At 35.0% G+C, this 21,063-nt stretch overlaps 2 protein-coding genes across 3 annotated transcripts in view; one reads left to right on the top strand and one right to left on the bottom strand.

The window, feature by feature from the left end:
* Positions 1-21,063, bottom strand: part of CFTR (CF transmembrane conductance regulator) — a 219,361-nt gene that overhangs the window by 64,059 nt on the left and 134,239 nt on the right. The gene's annotated exons all lie outside the window — the stretch shown is intronic.
* CTTNBP2 (cortactin binding protein 2) overlaps positions 1-21,063 on the top strand; it is an 80,719-nt gene that overhangs the window by 14,032 nt on the left and 45,624 nt on the right. The window contains exon 3 of one of the 2 annotated variants that reach the window (XM_051795402.1): positions 15,100-15,324. The exons of the other annotated variant lie outside the window; for it this stretch is intronic. Coding sequence (XP_051651362.1) covers positions 15,100-15,324 — 225 coding nt within the window. The remainder of the gene's footprint in view (positions 1-15,099; positions 15,325-21,063) is intronic. 2 annotated transcript variants of the gene reach the window in all.

The following is a 21,063-nucleotide window of genomic DNA, read 5'->3' as shown; positions in this document are numbered from 1 at the left end:
AAACAAAGTCCATGTGTAACTCAAATCTTCCTGAAGGCTTGCCTGGCTACCTGCACTAGTACTGGGAAACTTGGAAGTTATACCTGCTGAAGAACTGTTGACTGATATGTTGTAGTGTAATACTTTTGGATCTTCTGGCTTCTTATTTGGGAAGGCACAAGTCTGCAGTATTAGCAAGTTAGTGTCTCCAAGTAGCACACAAAGTAAGCAACTAGATAGCCAAGTACAGTTATACACTTTTATAAAAGTGTGTAACAAGAGAATTCCATTGGAATTGTGTCAAATTTGGTACTTTGATTTGCTTCAATACATTGGCATACATAGTTTGCATATCCTTGAAGCAAGAAAGAAATGGTTTTCATATAAGAGAAAAGACTTAAGTTGTTGTTTCAAAAAGAGATGAAGGTCTGTTTCAAAGTTAGGAAAAGTTTGTGAGTATTTTTGCAGGAGTTGGTTTGTTGTGGGGTTTTTGTAATCCTACTAGTAGTTCAGGGCTGTTTCAAAGCCTAATTTCTATGACAGGTCACAGCCTGAAAATTTCCAACCCTATACTAGAGAATGTGTATGTTTTCTTTTCCTCTTAGGTGATCCTCCTGTCAGCTTAAAGTCACTGGCATATACATTTATTAAGCAGTTTTTATATGGTCTTTTTATATAGTCTCCAAGACTACAGAACTGGATCTTTTAATCTTCTCTTAAAAGCTGTTCATCCTCTGTTCATTCTTGTGGTGGTGTCATTTCAGATTTTTCTCAATAGTGATGTAAGCTTAACTACATCATTCCTAAATGTGTGTGCCCTTATCTGTATACTAATTTTGCAGGGTTTCACGGAGCATTTGTAAAAATTGTGCAATAAATAGTACTTATATATCTATTGTAAGTACCTCTCCTGAAAAGTTTTGTCACAAAAGGTAATCAGCCTTGACTGATCACGAAAGAGCTGGTAAGAGCTGATAATAGTGAATATAATAGAAGACTGACTCACATGGTACTACTCTTAATTTGCACTTAGTCTGTATTAGTCTGTCCTTTTCCACTGTATAAATTCTTACACTGATCTCTCTTGTTTACCACATCACTAATTTTGTGAATCTGTATCATGTGCTTTACCGAAGATCTGAGGCAGATCTTGTGGGTTTTTTTCTCTGTCTAGAAAGCCAGTTATGTAAAAAAAACCCCACGCCTACCTTCAGTTTCCATTGGTAGGATTTCTTTTCAGGCTGAGTCTTACAGGGACATGGTTCTTACAGTGCCAAAGGGTTTTTTTTTCTTGGCATACATGTCATATCATCACAGTCTACATCAGAGAAAATGCCTACTAACTTCTCATTTAGCACTTTTAAGATGTTGCATAACTTTTTCCTGCCTATTTAAAGCTTAGTTTCAAAAGGGTGCAGTCCAGTGAGAGTAAAGAAGAAATGCTTCAGAGTTTGTTACTTGACTTTGAAAAGATTGAACTAGGAAATTTCAAGTCTATCCACTGGGTATTGCTCAGAGTGCAGAGTGTCCATTCTGCCTATTCTGTGTAAATAAAAAAAATTAAAAATTAAAAGTTAGAAAGGCCAGCAGTTTGACATTATAGGAAGAAATCATAGTCATCCTGGAGGCTGGGTAGGAGTGGGGAGGGAAGATAAGTTTAGTTAGTAAAGTTTAGAGTGTTGGTTTTTATTAGGGCACTGGAATTTGTGCCGCAGGATAAATTAGAAAGAATCAAACCCAGTGTCACATATAACAATTAACTCTTTTTATTGTGTCTTTTTTCATAATGTATTGCAGTTTCCATGGTATTTTATGTAAGGTTTTGATACCTTGAAGACCACTTTTGAAACAAAACCAAAACTTCAAAATCAAACCGCATTTGTAAGAAATATGCAGATGACATCTGTTTACTTTCATGTTTTCACAAGACACTGATGTTCATTTATAATATTCTCATGCTTAGGGTCAAATTTCCAGCTTCATTCTCCAAGTGAACAGTTAATTTACTGTGGAGAATGGCATCAGGATTCACCTCAAAGGAGGTGATCTCCGTGTAAATCTTTGTGTAAATCTTTCTCATTAGCACTCTACTTCTTTTTTTGAAGCTGTTATTTCTGTATATTACTAACTTCATGACCATGGTTCCACTGCAATTAAATTTAGATTCAGATTAACATTTAAATCATTGAAGTTATTTCATTGATGAGAAATAACTTGCTGATTAATTGCTATTGGGAGTGCATATAGTTAAAAAAGGAGGAAGACTTAACTGTAGCTGCTGCCTTCATCTGTCTCAATTATCCAAATAAACTGTCTGCCTGTAATAAGGAGATAATGTATTCCTAATGTGGTAGTAATGTGGCCGCATAATCAAAGCACAGGTCTGGCCTCCCACAACTGTGATCTCAAATACAGCATTCATTTTTTGTTATTTTTATCCAGCTGAAAAGTGGTGGTTGTAGCTGCTTGCTCTAGAGGAGCATGTGAAGAAATGATGTGCTAGTGTTAGCTGTCAAGCTAACTAACTAAATACTAAATGCTACTTTTAGTGGTAATTCTCTCATAAAGTTAAATCATGAGTAGGTTATTTTTCATCTAAAATTATAAAGCTCCATTCAGTTTGGATTTCTGTTTATTGTAAAAATAATTTTATTTGCCTATGTAGATTTCATTAGGTGTTGAATGGTAAATTTAAAATGTATACTTGCTTCTATGATATGCATTAATTAACGTAAACAAAAAAATGCAAATTCTTACCATACTAGATTCTTTAATATACCACATTGCATGGATTTAGAACAACTTTTTTGATTGATGGGAAAATCACTAATGAAATAAAAAAATGTCTAAAACAACTGCCAGTACCAACGATGGATATATTTTTGTTTAATTAAAATTAACTACAATATCAACGACATTACTGCGGAGCAATATCTTTCTCTGAGCTTAAGCGAGATCCAAATCAACAGGTTGTGTGTATGTCATGGCCAAGTCAGAAGGACAGTATGTGAATGGCAAGGTGAACTTGGTTGTAGGTGTTTCTTCAATGTTGTAAAGTCCTACTGTATTTAATTTCTGCTGTAACTTCCTAAGGCATGAAAGCTTATCTTCTATGTATGTGTTTCTACCAACACCTGTTTAATCTTTTACCCAGTTTTTGCAAAATCTGACAAAATGCCAAGCATTTCAGAAGTAGGTAGTATCGTAAAATCAGGCAGCTGAGTAAGAAAATTTATAATGTTATTAAGGCCTTAGCTGAAGGAAAGGCAGATATTTGTGCTGTCTTTTTTTGAGCACTGTGTAGCAACTGCAGATACAGAGTTAGGGAAAATCAGACTTTGCCTGTTTAACTGCTCAGAGAATTTAAGTTAGACTATATAAATTTATAAAAAGATAAGAAGAGAAAGATCTCTGCCGTGGAAGTTAGTTCTGTCTGAATTTTATCTCCCTGAATCTAAGCATTTTAACAGGCCTGCAGCTTAATCAGTAGAGCTGGAAATGAATCATGGTTTCTATATTATGTCCAAGTAGAAAATCCATATAAAATAATAATTACCCTAGTAAAGCATCTGAGTTCTTGAGGAGCAATGGTTCAATTTTCTAATGAAGCTACAAATATTAAAGTAATGAAATAGGTCAAAAGACAGGAATTAATGCATCCTGTAACAATACCTCATAGACACATTTAAGTTTAATAACCCATTATATTAGCTTTATTTAAAAAGCTTGCAGCCTACAAATGCAAGATTTAAAAGTAAGGATAAACAGCTTTTAAGAGAGTATAGTGATTACTGTGTAGTAATCTGTTTAGATTTGCACAGTGTTTCTTTGAAGTAGATAATGCATAGTGTGTTAAATGCCAGTTTTTAGGTTCCAGCTCTCCTGTTAATCATTTTAGAACTACTGGGATATCAGTATGCAATTGCCTGAGAAATTTAGTAGTTTAACACAAGTTTTCCAAAAAAGGGGTTTAATACTTTTTAGGAGGATCATTTGTTTTGGAATGATCAGGTTGTTTCAGAAATTTTCTAAGTGACTAGTTACAGTGAAAAGACATTCCATTAGCAAGGTTATAATGGTATCATCCAATATAACTTATAAACCATGCTCTAATTTTAGAAAAAATATATATAATCAAATTGAATGTCGATTTTGTAAAGTATTGCATTTTGAAACAACAGATAAAATGTTTCTTTTCTTTTGCTTCTATTAGAAAATTATAGTGATATGGGTAGCTTATAAGATGTTAGAGTTTATTATGATAAAGGCTGTTTTTTACATATCTGTATAACAAGTGTGTGTGAATGAACTTAGCATTCCAACCAAAAGTGTGCTTTAGAAGAAGCTCAGTCCATTGTTCTCACCTAACTTTGCTTTGATTTGCCTCACAGATTTGCCTCAGACTCTGTAAGCTGAACTGAGAGCAGAGTTAGTCCTAAGACCTTCTTCCAAAAGGCAGGACCATAGGCACATTCAAGGGCCAATTATGTGGCTCTGCAAACTTGTTGCTGTTGTGCTGCACTACCTGCTGATATGGACAACAGTCACTGTGTACCTAGAAATTCCCTTTTCCAGGTTTTTTTGTGTAAATATAGTATGAAATATGAGTTGATTTGGTATAGATTTAAAAAAACCCTTAAACTTGATATCTCTCTGTTCACTTTCTAAAACCAGAAATTCCCCAGTGTTTTCTACCGTTATGATAATTCTTGAATTCAAGACCTGGCTTGTGAAACTGCCAGTTAGGTCATTGCAAAATGCTCTTCTGGAGTCTCTTTCCCCCCAAAGGAATTTTCTTTCAAGTCCTGAGATGTGCATTGTGGAAGGCTTTTATTAGTGAACTCATCTTTCAATTTTGGCTGACAATGATTAAACACTGAACAGTATAGTTTTGTTTTAATTTCATTGAAAACATGAACTATTTTGATGGTAACTGTCAAGTGTGCATATTTCTATACCACTTTTGCAATTCTGTAAGCATATGTGAAGATCAAGCAATATTTAAAAAGACACTCTGAGCATATCATAGTGTATTATAACAGTATACTGTGTAACTAAGTTAGATTTTTGGGGGCTAAGTGAGAATGATACTGGAATTTCAGTGCAAAAACATGGGGCCTTTCATGCCCAGCTCTGGATTTTCAATAATGAAATTTTATTTTTCCTGGGAAAAAAAAGGTAATTTTGGAAGGAGAGCTGTAGATATTTGCAAATTATTGGAAGGAGAGCTGTAGATTTTTGCAAACTGCCCTTCTCTACTTTGACCTATCTACTTTCCACTAAGTTTTGTCTAGCAAACTGGTTTCCTTTACTTGGTCAAGACAGACTTCTGTCTACTGTAGGTTGAGATGTTAGTTAAAAAAATTTGATTTATCAGTTAGAGCTTCCATATCCTTTTAATGTTATTTGTTCTCTTCTGCATCTTGTCATGGTGTGATACTTGGTTGTGCCTGTAATTTTTAAGTTAGATATCAAAATAGAATTATTATCAACACAATAATTGTCAGTTGCGTATGAATAAAGTTTTTATCCTGAACTACTGCACAGAGTCAGCAAGACTTTAAGACTTAGTACTTCTAGAATGAATTTTTGGATTAGAAGGAGAGAGCTCTAGGAGCTATCAGGAAAAATGAAATAAATCTTTATAGTTTAGTTGTTCTCAACTTGACTGATAGGTAGAAAAATTACATGGATATTAAGCGTAATCTGTCAAAGGGAGCTACAGCACCTATAAATTATGAAGACCCTTACTTGCAGTAATTATGCTAAATTGTGAATTTAAAATGCAAATCTGAGCTTCTCCTCTATGTATAAATCCCATGCAGAGTGGATCTAAGAGCACACAGAAGGTGGCTTTAGAGGTTTCTGGCAGCCGGTAAGGCAGCCTGTTTTGTAGCAGGTGTCTTTGAAAAATAATAACCATGTGGAAGGAGGAGCAGTAGATGTTACACTCTGTATAACAGAAGGTTATTGTTGTAGATAGTATGGTGGCAGTTGTTGGCCATGGTGGCGGAAGTGAAGCATGAAACAGAAGTCAGATAATGCCTTGTTTGCGTTGTCGTTTTTGCATATTGCAATTTCTTCGCCTAAAAATAATTTTTAATAAATATTTTGGAGTTAATGATCTGCAGATTGTATCCTTTCTCATCTGATTACTACTTTTGGTTTATTGATTTAATGGTGGTTGCACAGGCATTTTCTCTGCTCCTAAATGTAGTTTGTCTTTACCTGTTCAATGAGTCTGGTTATGATTAGAGCTTTTACTTTCTTAATAATGGTTTACTGTACTTTTCTGAACATGTCTTTGAAAAAGTAGTATTTCACTATTGCAAGCTATTTAATATTGATTGCAAGGAAAGAATGAAATAGGGATAAACCTCAGACAGTTTAGTAGATTAAATGATTAGTTTGGAAGTACTTAGTTTGGAATAGTTTCCTTATCTGTGGTTTATTTCAAGTTTTAAAGTAATGTAGCATGCTCTTTGAACCTAATTGAAAAAGTGTTGTTTGATACAACCTTAGTGTTCAAATTTTGATTTGCTCCTATTTGATCCTGGTTTATATATTGTATTTGTGTTAGTTTGTATTGCATTGTATTTGCTTTTCTTATATTCAGTGGGTTTTGTAGTAATAGTTGTGTAAGCATACACTTCGTTATAATGGAACCAAGTCTCACCTTTTCCAAAAGATGTTGGGACTGTAGGAGCAGCAGTCCCTGGACTGATTAACTTGGATGATCTGAATGATCCTGATATTTTGATGCATATAAAGGCCTCTTCTAGAAATAGCTGACAAAATTGGTTTTCAGTTGTGTTATATCACTTCTTATGGTAGTTATTTCCTATTTGCCAAAAGGGGACATTAAGCACTGAACAAAGCAAAACTTTTGGTAAACCATATTAAATCAGTCCTGTATCTGTGTTTTTTTAACTAAGCTTAAGATTACTACTGAGGTAAATATCCTTATTCCAGGCTGTACTAAAATTGGAGACTACAAGCATGAAACTATGAGGCTTGTTTTCTACCATGAAAACATTATGGCCTTGCACTGCTAACATCCTTTTCACTCTTCATTCCAGCAGCGACTCTTAAACTGATCATAGTCTCTTTTTGTTTTTCACATAAGATCAGAATATCTTTATTGTTGGCAGGCATGTAACTATTAATTTAGCTGAAAGTATTCTGCTGATTTCTTATTTGGATAATTACTTTGCCTTTCCCACTTGATTCCTCCTACCCTCGTTTGATCTTTCTGCGTAATCCAACATAAAGTGAGTAGAGACAGATACACACAATATTTTTAAAAATAATAATAAAAATTTCCAACATCATATTGATGTAACTGTTTCTCCTTTTCTGTGATCTTTGTGAATTATACAGATGTGCCTTTGTTTTTAGAATGACTTATTTAAAATATTCTATCTGTTTGCCATCATTACTCACATTGCTGACAATGAGAAATGTAACTGGGTCATCCTATCTGTATTATTATGTTAGCTGAAATTTTCCATTTCTTAGTTAAGGGAACTAAGTATAGGATATTTCCTTTAAGCTAATAAATGGTACAGTTAATTTTGCTGAAGCAACACTAAAGTGCAGCTGAATACAGCTTGGTTTGTGTGTCTCTTCATGTTACTGTTGCTAAAGAAAAAATGTATAAGGTTTATTCTTGATTCTTCCAAAAATTATGATAGCAATTTGTAAAAAATAATTATGAATAAGACGAGATTTGATTGGGGTCCTTTTCAACACCTGTGAAAATATTCATACAGCAGCAATTACTTTCATTATGCTTGGGTGGATGTGTTCCCATGCTTTTCTCCCTCCTGCCCTGTTTTGATGCTGTTGTGACTGGTGGACTGATCTTTCCACCTGCTGCTCTCCCAGACAGAGACATCTTAGAAGCTCTGGCAGTGTAGTAAAAATACTTAGCACTAGGTCTCTTATTAAAGCCAGCATTCTATTTTTATGAATAAATGGAAAATTTGATAAAATAGAGCAACAGTGATTATAGAGAATTCTCTCTGAAATAGCAAAGTAAAATTTTAGCTACATATTGTGAAAGTATAGACTGCTATATGAAAGTTTTTAAACTAGTAACTCTCTTGGTGTTTGCAAAGGGAATTCTAGCTGGAAAATTGCTTTGAAGTTTCAATAAACAGCATAAAATCCAAAATGTACAATGTGGGGTGAGCATTGTGTGTACTTTAAAATGTTCCAGTCTAGCAATCAAAATTATTAATTACATGTATTTGTTCATTCAGCTTCTTCACTAGAGGTTGTAGCAAGAATAAAATTCTTCTTGAAGGTAATATATATTGCTCTCACAAATTACCTTCAGTTGAATACTGAAAATAATTTGAAAACATGGAATCCCCTTAATCTACCTCAAATAAATCTATATTGTAAATAGATTAGACTGGCTCAGTTGAAAGGGACCAACAATGATCACTTCATGGCTGAACAAAAGTTAAAACGTGTTTTCAAGGGCATTGTCCAAATGCCTCTTAAACGCTGACAAGCTTGGGGCATCAACCACCTCTCTAGGAAGCCTGTTCCAGTGTTTGAACATGCTCTCGGTAAAGAAGTGCTTCCTAATGTCCAGTCTAAACTTTCCCTGCACAGCTTTGAACCATTCGCACACATCCTCTCACTGGATCCCAAGGAGAAGAGATCAGCCCCTCCCTCTCCCCTCCCCCTCCTCTGGAAGCTGTACAGAGCGACAAGGTCACCCTTTAGCCTCCTTTTCTCCAAACTTGATAAACCCAAAGTCCCTGGCCACTCCTCACAGGACATTCCCTCCAGTCCTTTCACCAGCTTTGTTGTCCTCCTCTGGTCACATTCAAGGACCTTCACATCCTTCTTAAGCCATGGGGCCCAGAACTGCACACAGCACTCCAGGTGAGGCTGCTCCTATGCTAAATAGAGCAAGATAATCACCCCTTTTGCCCAGCTGGTGGTGCTGTGTTTGATGAACCCCAAGATGGAATTTGTCCTCTTTGGCTGCCCAGGCACATGCTGCTGATTTATGTTGATCCTGCTGTCAGGCAGCATGCCCAGATCCTTCTCTGCAGGGCTGCTCTCCAGACCCTCCTGCCCCAGTTTATGCTTGTGCCTGGTGTCACTCCATCCCAGGTGCAGAATCTGGCTTTTGGACTTGTTAAATTACTATTAATCATGGCCCAATGTTCCAGTCTATCTAGGTCCCTCTGCAAGGCCTGTTGTCCTCAAGACAGTCAACAGCATTTCCCAGTTTGGTATCATCAGCAAACTTTGTAATGGTCCATTTGTCTCCTGCATACAGATAATTGATGAATATATGGAACAGAGCCGGCCGTAGGATTGAGCCCTGAGTAATACCACTGGTGACTGGACACCAGCCAGATGTAACCCCATTCACTACAACACTTCAGCCAGTTCTTCACCCAGCACACTGTGAACCCACTCATCCCACAGCTGGAGAACTTGTCCAGAAGGATGCTGTGAGAGACAGTATCAAAAACCTTACTAAAATCCAGAAAAACTACGTCCATCACCTTCCCTTCATACACTAAGTGGTTGACCTTATCATAGAAGGATATGGAATTAGTTAACAGCCCTTTCTCTTTGAGCACCCGTGTTTACTGTGTCTGATGATGGCACAGTAAATGCATACTTTGTGTATTTTTTCATTAAAATAATTAAAGGCTGTTAATAATTCAATTTCAATGCAGTAATGTGGGATGGTATTTTAACTCAGATTTTGATAGCGTGAAAATATGAAAATCTAAATGCTCTAAATTAAAAAGAAACACATTGATTTAGTAAAAGTTTTACTGCTATGCTTTTGGTATGTTTTGTTACTGAGCTGAAGAAGCTTTTTAACTGCTAAGCATGGAGGCTAAAGTGCTCTTTTTGATTAGAGATGAAATCAGATTTCCTTCAGTTCTTCAGAAGAATGGCTGACGGATTTCCATGCAACGAATTATGAATCGATTTGCATGCATTTGAACTATAAATTTGAACCTGGAAAAAAGTCAAGATGACAAATGGTTATTTAAAGTAACCAGAGAGCTCAAGTCTCTTCTATCAGTTGAGGCTCATTATGAGTATGAAAATCTGTATTATTTTCAGAAATAAATGTCTGGGCGGTTAGATAATCAGAGTATCAAACAGTGATACTTCCTGACAAAATATTGGCCTATAATTTTCAAATGTTTTTTGCTTAGTTGAGTAGCTCCAACAAATCATTTCAAGAAACTGTATAATACCACTGAAGAAGATTTATAAGCCTATTCTCTTTCAGCCATCTTCCTCTTAAAAAAAAAGAAACAACTATTACCCTTTCAGTTTTATTTAGAATGAAGGGCTCACCCTCGTCTTTAACATAACATATAAAATACATTTTTACTGCCTCATCTTCTGTTCTGGTTAGTTTCAGAAAACCACTCCCTAATTCATATGTCAAGAGAAAATATTAATATGAACCTGTCAACATCTGTTGAAACTATTTTCATATATGTGGAAAAGGAAATCAATCAGAGGAACAAATGCTCTTGAAAGGAAGGAAATTTTGTTTAAGGTTCTAGGGCAGCTTTAATTCAGTTCCATTGTTCCATAGCAGTGTAGGACATGCAGTGCTATTTTTGATGTTTATCATTAGTTGCTCCATGGAAGACTTGCTGAACTTGGCAGATAAATGAAGAGGAAACTCTGAGATACACTGGGGGGAAAATGCAGTATTAATTTTAAAAACACTGCTGGTTATATATATTCTGTTACTGGTTATGTCATCTGATTATGAAAACTTATTTCAGTAAATGTGTGCAACTAATATCAGCATAAATTATTAAGGAAATAAAAATAATAATATAACTTATGCACTTAATTTTTTTGTTTTCATTATTTGGCTTATTTTTTATATATTACTTGTATAATAATAATAATAATAATAATAATAATAATAATAATAATAATAATAATAGTATTTCTTTTTCCTAGCTTTTTTATGTTTTTAGCTGTAAGTCCACAGTAAGATGGATACTATTTGAAGGCCTCCCTGCCCCTTATGTTCTCGTTTCAGTGACAGGGGCAAAGAATCTAATTAGACTTCATAATTTTAAGTTTGGTTACTGAAAACAGGTTTTTGTTTTCTTCTGAAGTGGAATGCAAGAAACAAATGATTACAGGCAGTTCTTATATAGGATTTCCAGCTTTTCCCACAGGCTATCATCCAGATATCTCCACTCCTTTTGTTCCTCTCCCTGCACACACTGCTGGTAGTCTTCATCTGCCAGCAGATAAATGGGGTCAGAGCCTGCAAAAGGTCAGCTTAAGACATGGAGGTTTCTGTGAAGGAGCTTGCAGATAACTTGAGGTAGCTTGAAAAAAGTTGGTGTAGGGATGAATGAGGTGTCTTGCTCTATGTGGTAGGAGGCAAGCTTCCTGAGAGAGTCATAAAAGAAACAGTTTATTTTACAGCCTGATCCTTAAGATTTTTGTTGGCTGCAGACTTAGAAAATTTGAGAATAAACCCTCCCCTTGTGTCGTACAGCTGCGTAATCTCTAGGGATTGTTAAGTACTAATTTTTTATTTTTGAAAATATCACAGACTAAAAGTTCTGTTTTCCAAGTCATCAAAAGTATTTTCGTGATTCAAAGCAAGACATAAGACATGTTGTACCAATAAGTATTTGGTTGTTTTTCCTTCCTCTGAGAGCTTATTTTTGTCATTTGTTAACTGAGAAGATAACCAGCACCTACAAGCTAAAAAAATAATAGTCCTTGAAGAAATCACTAATCATGAAGTAATTAGATTGGAAGGCACCTCAAGAGATCGTTCAGTCCAGTCTTCTGCTTAAAGCAGGACTAAGGTCAAATGTGGATCGAGTTGCAAATGGCCTTATCCTATCTGGTTTTGGAAATCTTCCAGTGGTAGAGGTTATATGTTTTCCCTGGGCAATGAGTTCCAGTGCTTATCTGCTCTCAGTGAGAAGAATTTGTGTCCAACTCAAATTTCTCTCATTAGATCATGGGACAATTGCTACTTGTCCTGCCAGTGTACAGACCTCAAGCATCTTTCTCCCCGATTGCCCCTATTTCTCACTGAAAAGTCCTATTTCTATTTAGCTCTTTCTTGAAGAGAAAGATATATGTTTTGATCATCTTTCACTCCTCTCTGAAGATGTTTTTCAGATCAACTCTATTTTTTTTTGGTAGTTCATCTTTGATCTAACATAATATAACAGGCAGCCATAAAGAAACTTTGGAGTTTAGTTTTTTTAAGTAGTAGTAGTTTTATTTTAATGTTTTGTATCTTGTATAAGGATTTAAAAGTTCTATATAAATGTGATGTTCTTATTGGACTGAATTAAAAAGCTTTAGTAAGTAAGTTTAAGCTTTTGTTCTGTTGCAGTAGTGAATTTCATTAATTAACTATTTAAAGGGGTTTTATCTTTGGGTTTCAATACTTTATCTCGATTTCCTTGTGCTTACAGTCACTTTTCATTAGCAGTTACCTGTTGGAGGATTTAGCTCAAGTCTTGAGTCATAATTTTGTGTACCACTGATGTAGTGTACACTGCAAAAAGTATCACTTCCTGTGGACATATTTTCATGCTTTTAAATACTTCCAGTCTCAGTCCTTCCATTAAAAGGCTCATTGCTGTGCAAGCAGGTATGTGCAGAAAACTAAATCTGATGGTTTATAAATTCATATAGCACCTTTCACAATGCAGCAGTCCTGATGACCTCCTAGAGCGGGTGGATATTCTATCTATTTCTGAAAATGTTCTGTTTGAAAATTAATTCATTATTCCTAAATCAACATTTTAATGTTACTTTCTGTATATACTGCTGTGCAGTTGAAGTTAATATATGAAACACTGCTAATGTTGCTTTAACACAGCCACCAAATTATGCAGAGACTATTTTAAAGGATATGTATGATATTAGACTGTACATTCCCCAGATAATGACTACCATAAAAGCAGTTATCTTGGTATTGCTACTAACTCTTATGGCTTGAAATTCAGTGCTGAAAGACGATATAAGAGAGAAAAAATTTCTCATTCTAGCATTTCTATTTCTCCCAACTGAGGTACTTTAGTGAATTGAAAAGGGACAGAAGTATTATTTAGAGGCTGGAGGAATCATGTAAAAAGCTTCAAGCCTAGCTTGTCTTTCTGCCACTTTGTGTCAAGTTTTAGGGAACTACTCATCGTTTCCTTTCTATCAAGCTTCTGCTTTGTCTTTTATTCTGGTACCTTCTTTTTAAATCGTACATCTTCATTCCATCATTGTGTTTTGTATATTTAGTCCTTATATAGAAACATGGAAACATTTCTTTTAATATTTTACATTTAGCTCCCTTTTGAGTTGGAAGCATTTTTAGATGATTTTGCTGTCTATGGTTTGAGAGTTGCCAGTCTGTTTTACCCTGTACTTAAGGTTATGCAGTTATGGCTTCAGCCAGTCTGTCATCCCAAACCATTTGCTGGTTTTTCTACAGTCTTTTCCTATAGCCACTTTAATTCTTGTTTTGATTTTCATTCAGATGGAGCTCAACCCTACTATATAGTTTCATCTTTTCCGTAGTTAATGAATCCAAACCCTTAGTCCTGTTACTATTTTGGCAGATCCACACTGAGTCTTTTTGTCTTGCTTTGTTAATCACTGTGCATGTTAGAGAACATTTAACAGTATATTCACATTGCATGCATACAGTATGTGCCAAGAGGACAGCTGATCATAGAAAAAACTGGAAAATACACATTATTTCACTGATTGACAATCTGTGTTTCCTTAAGGGCACGAGTGATTGCCTTTACCTCTAAGATAGGTTAATCTTCTTGGCATCTCTTTTTTTGTTGGTCTCTGGATTTAAGGATGGGGGCTCTGGTGGTCTTTTTTTATTTACAACTGAGCTGATACATCTGTTTTTTCCTTTACTTTGATATCTCACTTTGTATAAAGTAAGTGGCTTTTACATTGTTGATAATTTATATATGGACTGTGCCTCCATCTCCATTTAAATTCTTAACCTGCTTTGGTTTGTCATCCTGTTTGGCTGATTAGCAAAATAGTCTGTTTATGGTTAGATTTTTGGCTTTGATGGTGTCCTTTACAAGAGGGTTGAATTCCTAAGCTGCATACTGTCCTGTATCTTCATCTTACAGAACCATGAGTTACAAATACAGCCCTTCTCCCTGGCTTTGTAATATTAACTCTGGAGCTAGCTATTTTATTTTATAAGTTAAAAACTAAGGGATTAAAATATTAGACTAATTAGGGATTATTTGCTAGGCACTTTATAAAAAATAGCTAGGTTCTATCAGTTTGTTTTTGTCTCTTCAACCAGTCGCTATCTGACTTTGTAAGCCAAACTAGACTTTAGGTCTGAGTGAACCCTGTAAGCTTTTTCTGAAGTTATATTCCAAAGACCTGGTTTTCTTAATAAATATTTTCAAGTTCTATTTATACTATCACACTGAAAAACAGACTAGAATTATTTTAAGCATCAGAATATGTAGGCACATATTTACCGACAGGTTCTCATTTACCACAACATTTCAATTTTGTAGACAATATATAGGAAAAAGTTGGGTATTCACTAAGGTATGTTACTTGTAGTTAGTCCTTGGGGAGTTTTTCTAATGTAATTCTTATGTTCTTCTTTGTTATCTCATGCCCTGAAATGTGTGTTATCTTTTGTGAGCTTTTCATATGTTACAATTTTAACTCCAAGCTTTCCAAATGATCTACTAACCCATTTGGTAAGCATTAGTCCTCTTCCTCCTCGTTTGTATCTCAGAATTGGCTTATTCTTCCTCTTTTTTTTGCTTATTCTTCAAAACTGGATTTGAACCAAATCACAGATAAGTGTTTTATCTGTTTTTGGAGGATTCTTTTTTTCTGATGGTGTTTCTCTGCACTATGGGTTTTTTCCTGATTTTTTGAGATAGATTTTTCTTTTAGAGATTGTAAATTAATAGCTCAAGAAAATACATTAAAAACTTTAATGAGTAATTTAACTTTCCCTGTAGTTTAAGTCTCTTTTATGTGTGGATGTACTCCAAAGAATGCATTTAGTTTTATTTCTCTGGTTTTGTTTTGTTTGTTTGCTTGTTTGTTTTTTGTTAGGCCCGGCGCAAAGAGGTTTTTATCCAGGAGCGATATGGAAGATTTAATCTGAGTGACCCATTTCTGGCTCTTCAGAGAGACTTTGAGGCAGGTGCTGGTGATAAAGAAAAGAAGCCAATGTGCATGAACCCTCTGTCCATTTTAGAAGCTGTTATGGCTCACTGCAGGAAAATGCAAGAAAGAATGTCAGCTCAGTTGGCTGCTGCTGAAAACAAACAAAAAAAGGTATCCTGCTACTGACTTTCCTTTTCCCTCTCCTGATTTGTTCTTTCATGCCACTTTTTTAATTTGCATCTTTTGTCTTGATTATCATTGCAAGTGTTATCACTTAATTGTCATATAGAGGGAGGTGCTGGTTTTCTAGTGATATTTTTTGTGCACACCTCATTTGTTCTGTGAATTTAGCTCTACTTATGGAATAAATGAAATATAACTGGTACAAGTTGATGCAGTGGATATATAAGTAGATATCTCAGTGTGAGTTGAGACAGCATCATCACAATGTATTTTTAGACCAACACTATTGAAGCCCTGAGGAGTACCATTATTTTTGTTCTAACCTAAATAGTATAAAATAAATAATTTATTTGCATGCTATATTAGGCACCTCTATTTCATAAATCAGTAAAAATGAGTTATAACTCTAAATATCTTTTTTTGCATATTTTAACATTTGCTGCAAAAAGAAAATTATTTTGGAACAAGTATGTTGCAGGAAAAAAAGTGTCATGTTGAAGATAAAACAATTTCATTTTGAAAGTGAATGGTTGGTGGCAAATATTTCACCAGTATGTAAGCCATACATTCCTAAAGCATAGCTAAATATGAATATGCAGGGGAGGGGTTTCTGAGAAAAAAAGAGGGGAACAGTAATATAATAGACTAATTAGACCAGATATTTTTGAATAATTAGAAAATTAGAAAATAATTAGAAAAAAAGTGCTTTCTTTGTATTTAGTCATCCTCACTGGGTAGAAGATGAATAGAATGTCTTCTGCAGCTGTGAAATAGCTTCTTGGTGACAGTTTTACATGGATTTAAAAAAAAAACCAAACAGCAAACATGCTAAGACAGTTGACAAAGAATGGATTTTGGTAGTGATTGCTCTTTGGGAAAAAATGTGCACACAAAAGTACTAGAAGTTGCTGGAAATACAAGCTTAAATTAAATCAGCAAACCTTTTCTTGTTATTTTAGCTCTGTTGTTTAGTTTAGTTTAAGCATCCTTGCTCTATTAAGACTTCAGAAAAACAGATACTGCATTAAAAAAAATTATTATTACTAGACTTTATGTATGATATGTAAGTCTTCAAACAGTTTAGTGCAGAGAACTGTTGCTTGTACTTACCTAGCACTTCTTTCTGAGAGCTCTTAAATATTAATTTTCTCTTTCATATGGTTTTTCAGTAAATTAAGGTTTTGGAAAGGAGATTGTCTCAGCATAGAAAAGAATGAACAAGCTTACTTATTCTAGCTGAAGAATGTGTTGGGAGAGACCCTGACGCATTTACCAGGACAGTTGGATTAGTGTCTTGTTTCGGTGCATGGCCACAAGTCTCTTCTTGTTACCTAAATTCTTCATCTGTGTCTGGCTTTTAGTATATGGACAGATACATGCGCCTAAGATGGACTTACATATTGAGAATATGTCAGGGTATTGATATGTAAATTTAAATTTGTCCATTTTTTTGGCTCAGGCGTATTGCCAAAGTCTGTATCTGTAAGTCTACTTGTACAGGAAAGGATGCTCTTGTCTTTTGCTTTCTAGAAGAATATCTGAGCTTTTTTTTCTTTAAATCTTAATTTTGAGGATTTGAAAACAAACCACATGTTGTTGAGCAGCTGTGTACCTGACTCTCTGCAGACCTTATATCTTCCTCTTTTAAAGCCAATAAGAAATGCTATTTGTGCAGGGCACCCTCCTAAACTCTTTGGGTTTGAGGCAACCATTGATGTATCTTTCAACCATCTCCATTCATTCACAAACCATTCATTCAGTGTTTTACATTTCTTTACTTCCACATTTTTCTGTCTGTTCTTCATCTCTCAAATCCTTCCATGGAAGAGGGTGATGAAGGTGTTTTGAGGGATTTCTAAAAGTGTTCAACAAAGTAGGGTGACACAGTGTAAGAAAAAAAAATCAACCTAGACAAATGTGACCTAAATACAAGCACCTCCTCCCTCAAAGAATGGTTCCTTCTTCTCTAAATGTGTGATGCCTCTATCTTCATGTTTGGAATTGCCTCACTGTCTCACTCTTACAGCAAATAATGAAGTCTGTCTACAGCTGTGTTTATTTTCTCTGGATATTACTGAACTTTAAACAGGCTCAGACTGAACTCTTATTTCTGAAGACTTAATATCTATGTATATAGTCACCTCAAAAGTATTCTATGAATAAAATTTTTATTTGATAACAAAACCCAAAATGTAACAATATGCCAGACCGTAGAATCAAGGAGGTGCACAAAGGACTGTCACACATAGGCTTACCATATACAAACACCTAATTCCCTGATGTCGTCTGCTTTGTGTTAAGTCTTCATCCTCTTCCCTCTCTTTGAAAGCTTTTCTCGTAGCTGCTGTGGAAGTTAATTTTGAGTTTTCCTGGGAACAAAAAACAGACTATCAAAATGATAGTTCTTGATTTATCAAGAGTTTTCTGGGAAGTTAATATTAGGATGCATGCTCAAAAAAAGACAAACATGAGTTGGAAAAGGCCTGTTGATGTGATTTAGTCTAACCTTGTGCTTAAAGCAGATTATGATCAGCAGTACATCTGGTCATCTGTAAGTTTGTGTTGCTTAGTCCTGAAACCCCCCAGGAATGGCAATACTGCAGCTTTTCTGCACTGGTATCCTTGTGAAGAACTTTTTTCCAAGACTGAGCCTCTTCAAGGGCAAGTTTTCTGATAACCTTTTGTTATGGGGCCCCACTTGCCATTATTAAGGACAATTTGACTCTTGTCATCATTGTAAAGGCCCATCAAAAGGATCTGGTATGTTGCTGCTAGATCATTCCACAGTCTGTTTTTCACTAAACTATGCAAGCCAAGCTTCCTCAACGTTTTCTCAGAAGGCATGCTGTCTCTCACCTTTGAAGGGCCTTTGCTGGTTAGTTCTTTGTGAGTCACTGTATTTTTTCTCAGTATCCTTTTTTACCCCTTTTCGAATCCTTCTTGGACACATTTCCAGATGTTTATATTACTGATATGATTTAGTGTATGCATATAGTACATTTTGCAAAAATCAGGTTGTAGTTAGTTCATAAATTCATAAATTCATAAATAATTACAGCTAGTTCCAAATCTGTCATCCGAAGGAAAAATGCAGCATAAATATTCAGAGGTTTTTGCTATTCAAGATGGTGCAGCCAAAAGAAGAACAGAGGAGAGAGAGAGATACACATAGGAGACAATGAAAAATGAGGAAATAATGCTGCTTTTCTATTTCAAAATCAAATAAAATATTTACATCTATATTGGGGATTATAATAGTATGGTAAGCTGATTTCATGCCAGCTATATAGTAAAATCTGCTTGTAATTATTTGAAAGTAATATAATTTCACAACAATTAACTGAAGAGGTGTTGCTGCTGATACAGTTTGTTTAGCAATGACTGATAATGCCATAGCTTATTTTTCATGTGTTTAACACTGTTTTGGGGGGCTCTGAGCAACCTGGTCTGGTTGAAGGTGTCCCTGCCCACGGCAGAGGAGTTGGAACTAGATGATCTTCAAGGTCCCCTTCCCACCCAAACCGTTCTATGATTCTCTTTTTAAGAAAGGGTGGATGTTGTTTGTGAAATGCTTTGTACAGAGTGTATTGATCAACCTGATAAAGCTCTAAAACCCCAGTGGACCCCCTCCACTGCTAAACAGGTTGTGAAATATTTGAAGCCAAGATGATGTTTAAAATGCAGGTATCATTTTCCAGAGTGATTTCTTCCTGTTAGTTCACTCTTTCTTACAATAATGGTATGATTTCAGGAAGAAATTTTTCTGTTAGTAAAATACACATCACATTAATATTGCCATTACGTCTTTATGCTTTTTCCCATTCTTCTGAAGAAAGGAAAGAGGAACTTACAGTCAGATAACATGATTAGAAATGTTGGAAGATTGAGACACAAATTCATCTATAAGTGTAAATTCATGAAGGATTTGGTTTTTTATGTCATTTCACATCCCTCAGGTGTCCTCTTGTGTTTGAATTCTACTTTAATGTGGGAAAAACTTATCCTGGGAACAATGAGCTGTCACAGGTGTGACTTATTTCTGTTACGACTGCAGACTCCCTCTTGTGCTCATCGTTTGATGGCATGAATTTAACTCTAGTCTATGGTATAACTGAAAAGTAGCAAACTGATATTTAAAAATAGTATTTACATTAGCTTTTGTGTAAATGCAGTTTAGTTAAAAATTAATTGTAGACACATGTACAATGATGTGGAAAAAGCTTCCAGAGCTAAGAAATTTAATTTCCTTGTAGAAAGAACATGGAATAGTGTGCTCTAGCAACAGGCTTCTGAGAAAGTTATTACATTGTAATGCCTGGGGTTTTTTTATGCCTGGGTGTCTGTTTGTTTGTTTTCATCTAGCAACCAAGACAATATTTTAAACTTTGACTGAGAGAGAAGATATTCCATAGTTATTACCTGTCCCCTAGGCCATCTTTTTTCCAACAGGATAGCTTACCGTAAATATATTCACGACACTGTATTGTCTTAAAAACTGAAATTAGTATCATTTTATTGTGACACTATAATCTGATTCTATAAACTATGATTCTTTTTTCACCTGTTGAAGTGAATCACTTATTCCAAGATCTTAAATGTACTGCTGTTTGCCACAGCTTTTCTTAGATTTTATTTTTTGAGTATTGTGAAATGTGCTCATATTGTAGAAGCAAGAAACAATTTTCTGTTGCAGTCAAAATTAATCATTCATGTTTGTGAGGACTTGATTTATTTTTTTCGTAGGTACCCAAAAGTATTTTTCCAGAAAAGATACCCACTTAAAAAATGCACTTTAGTGGTACAGATCTGAATTGTTTTTTCTCTATCACTGTCTACGTAAACATACAGTAGAACTGACAGGGCTAAACCAATAAAAACAGTAGAGGAGAAGGAATGGTCACCAATATCTTGAGGTTTTGATTGTTTCATTTTTTTATCAGTCATTCAGATGAGCCATATAGTGCAACAGTATGTGAAGGGAGGAGCAGGAAGAAAGAAAATAATTTCTCTTTTATTTTTGACTTGTGTAAAAGTTTTCTTGGGAAAATTTAAAGTAATTTTGGTTACACTATTATTAGTAGGTATTTTAAAAATGGTGTATTAACATATTTTTCCATTGCTTTTCTAGAAGAATCTCTGTGAGTAAAAGCATAAATGGCAGGCAAGATGAATTAGAGGCAATGACTACATGAATTAGGGGAAAAATTATTCTTATCCATTATTTGCATTTTAGTAGGTAGTCTTTTTGATTCTAGCTTATAACATAATTTATACATCACTGATATCAATGAGATTTTCCGCTATTAGTAAGTACAGGAAGATATTTGTGCCTGTGCCAAAAAGTTGGTCTCAGAAATGAGTGTCTTATTTAAAAATGTTAAAATAAGACGTAAGATACTAATTATGGTCATGATGGACTTAATCTCCTTCCGTTGGAGGAAGACCTAAAACCTAATCCTTTAATTTCTAGTCTCAAAGACTTTTCACAAAGCTCATCTCTTGCTTCCATCTGGTTCCTTAGCTTAAAAGATGACTTTCTATTGTGTCTTATGTCTTATTTCTGGAGAACAGGTGGCTCCATCTCTCAGGAATCACAAGCATTTAATCACTTTGGGGAGTCTCTGCGTTGTCAGTGGAGGAAAGTAAAGTAGTTTCTAAATTGCTCTTCAAAGATGGCTCTCTCTTTCTTTTTCTTGTGGAAGATTATGTGCACTTGTGTTAGATGTC

The sequence above is a fragment of the Manacus candei genome, unplaced genomic scaffold, assembly GCF_025592945.1.
Source record: "Manacus candei isolate 608988 ecotype Guabito, Panama unplaced genomic scaffold, ASM2559294v1 h1tg000043l, whole genome shotgun sequence".
In the NCBI taxonomy this organism is placed as follows: domain Eukaryota; kingdom Metazoa; phylum Chordata; class Aves; order Passeriformes; family Pipridae; genus Manacus; species Manacus candei.
This window is presented reverse-complemented; position numbering and strand designations above follow the sequence as displayed.